This window comes from Mauremys reevesii, linkage group 1, assembly GCF_016161935.1.
Source record: "Mauremys reevesii isolate NIE-2019 linkage group 1, ASM1616193v1, whole genome shotgun sequence".
NCBI lineage: Eukaryota > Metazoa > Chordata > Testudines > Geoemydidae > Mauremys > Mauremys reevesii.
Genome location: NC_052623.1, coordinates 9,430,329 through 9,432,847, shown reverse-complemented (window position 1 = coordinate 9,432,847; position 2,519 = coordinate 9,430,329). Strand labels below are relative to the sequence as shown.

Below are 2,519 nucleotides of genomic sequence, written 5' to 3'. Positions count from 1 at the left end.
TATGTCATAGGAGAATAACCACCAGTTTTGGGGTCTGTCTGCCTTTTTCTAAGCAGTTTGTCCTCAATTTGTTATTTTTCAGTTGTGATCCACAAAAGCACGGTTACAGCTAACCCAGCAGCCCAGGCTGCTGTGGGGATTCCCAGACTCTCGAGCTTCTCTGGGGATGATTTCTGAGGGGCAGAGACATAGGCTAGGGACTTCTCCTGTTTCCCCAGCCCCTGCCCAGGGCAGATGGAGGATCTCAGGCTCCTCACAGCGGCTCTGACTCCCTGATCAGCTCTTTCCTTGGTCCAGCTCTGGTTTCTGGCCTGGACAGGGGCTGGAGCCTCGGTGGAAGAAGAAGAGCAGGGAGTGGGACCTCCGGGGGGAAGAAGAGGGGTCGGGCAGGGTCACAGAGGGGACAGGGCTCCCAGCCTGTGTCCAGCTTTTGCCTGTTGAAAAGGTGCTCACCCTACACTGAATGGGCTGGGCTGGGATAGGAGCTCGCTGGGCCTGAGCTGAGGCCAGTTTATATGGTTTTGCAGTGCTAGGGCAGCACAAATGGAGCTGAAGGGGAGGGAACCTTGGCCTGAGTCTCTTACCAGGACTCTTTTGTCAGACCATTACTGGCACTCCTGCGTTAATCATGTGTCTGACACCAGTCAGTCAATAGCACCTGACTGAGTGTGCAGGGGAAAATTGAGTGACCGGACCCCCTGAATAGCCCCTGTCCCCAGCTGGTGCAGCACCCATGGGCAATGCTCCAGCCAGAGCACTCAGAAAGGGCCAGGCCTGCTACAGCAGAACAGCTCTGCAGCGTTCTTCATAGCCCTTGGATGTATAGCCAGAGATGGGACAGTGACAGGCCATGGGAAACAGCATCCACATCCCTTCTCTTTATTGATTATCAACAGGAATTGTGAGGTCGGAGCGGCTACTAATCCCGCTCTTTATGAGCCAGCATTCAACCTATCCCCTGGCTCTCCACAAAAAGTCACACTGTAAATGCTGATGTCTGCCTGGGTCGCCCTCTCACAGTGCCCAGTCCTCCCTCACCATCCCTGTCCTCCCTCACCAGCCTTAGACCCTTTCTTAACCTATCTACAGAGTGGAGATCAGTAACTCATGTCATTTTGGATGTACCGGTCCAGTATGGAAGAGGTGGCCCATGCTTTTCTTCTTCCATGTCACTGGAGCCAGGTAGTGAACTGACCCTTCACTTGATGAACACCCTGATTACCCTCACACGAAGGTGTTTACTTTTCATGCTGTACACAATTGGGTTCATCAGCGGGGGGAGAAGCAGGGACATGTAACCGAGGAGAATCTGAAGTAAGGGAGAAGAGTCCTTCTCAAAGCTCTGTATCACAGTCAAGCTGATATCTGGTGTGTAGAAGAGCAGGACGGCGCAGAGGTGGGAGATGCAGGTGTTCAGGGCCCTCAGGCACTCCTCATGGGATGTGATACTCAGCACCGTTTTGAAGATCATCACATAAGAGAGGAAGATGAGCAGCGAATCCAACCCCATTGTTAAGAGTTTAGTAAACAATCCATAGATGATGTTGACTCTGATATCTGAACAAGCCATCTTCATGACCTCCCGGTGCACACAGTAGGAATGGGAGAAGAAATTGGCTTGACAGTATTGGAACCGTTTCAGGAGAAAGGGAAGTGGAAGTATTATGACCATCGCTCTTAGCACAGCCACAAGTCCCATCTTGGCTATTCTCGGCAGGATTAAGATGGTAGCATATCTCAGCGGGTTATAGATCGCGATGAAGCGGTCAAGAGCCATCAACAACAGCAAAGAGGATTCAATGCACTGAAGCAAGTGGATGAAGAAGAGCTGGGCTAAACAGGCATCGAGGCTGATCTCCCTAGAGTTAAACAAGTATATGCCCAGTATCGTCGGCATGGTGGATATCGATATGCCAAGGTCTGTGATGGCCAACATGGAAAGGAAAATGTACATGGGCTGATGGAGGCTTGGATCTGTTTTTACAATGAACAGAATGACTGAATTTCCTACTATTGAAATAACATACATGAAGAAAAACGGGATAGAAATCCAGAGACGTGTGTCTCCATCACTCGGTAGCCTGGTGAGAAGGAATATTACAGATTTTAATTTTGTGTCATTGACAGCTGACATAATGTACTGGGCAGAACTGCGGAGTTATGAAATGTCCTTCCTAGAAGAAAAATAAGAGGAGATTATAAGATATTTAGCAAGAAATCATTCTGCTCTTAGTGCAAGTCTACAGAGCTCAAGCTAGATAAGCAAAAACATACTCTAGGATTTACATGGTTCTGATTAGTCAGATTGGATCAGACTTGCACTCCATCTACCACAGTAACCAGTGGCCATGTCCAGATGCTTCAGAGGAAGGTGTAAGAAGCCCTAATTAGCTAATTATCCTGCTAAGCTCTTGGCCCCATTGATACCTTGTGGCTGTGAATTCCATAGCCTACATGAGCACTGTGCGATTTTACCATTGTGGCCTTAGAACATAAAAAGATAAGAGTGGCCATACTGG

General features: G+C 48.9%; 1 protein-coding gene across 1 annotated transcript; it reads right to left on the bottom strand.

The window, feature by feature from the left end:
• Nucleotides 1–1,198: 1,198 nt before the first annotated feature.
• Nucleotides 1,199–2,134, bottom strand: LOC120384050 (olfactory receptor 51G2-like). Its single transcript, XM_039502415.1, has one exon. The coding sequence runs from the start codon at nt 2,132–2,134 to the stop codon at nt 1,199–1,201; it is 936 nt and encodes a 311-aa protein (XP_039358349.1).
• Between the last annotated feature and the right edge of the window lie 385 nt (nt 2,135–2,519).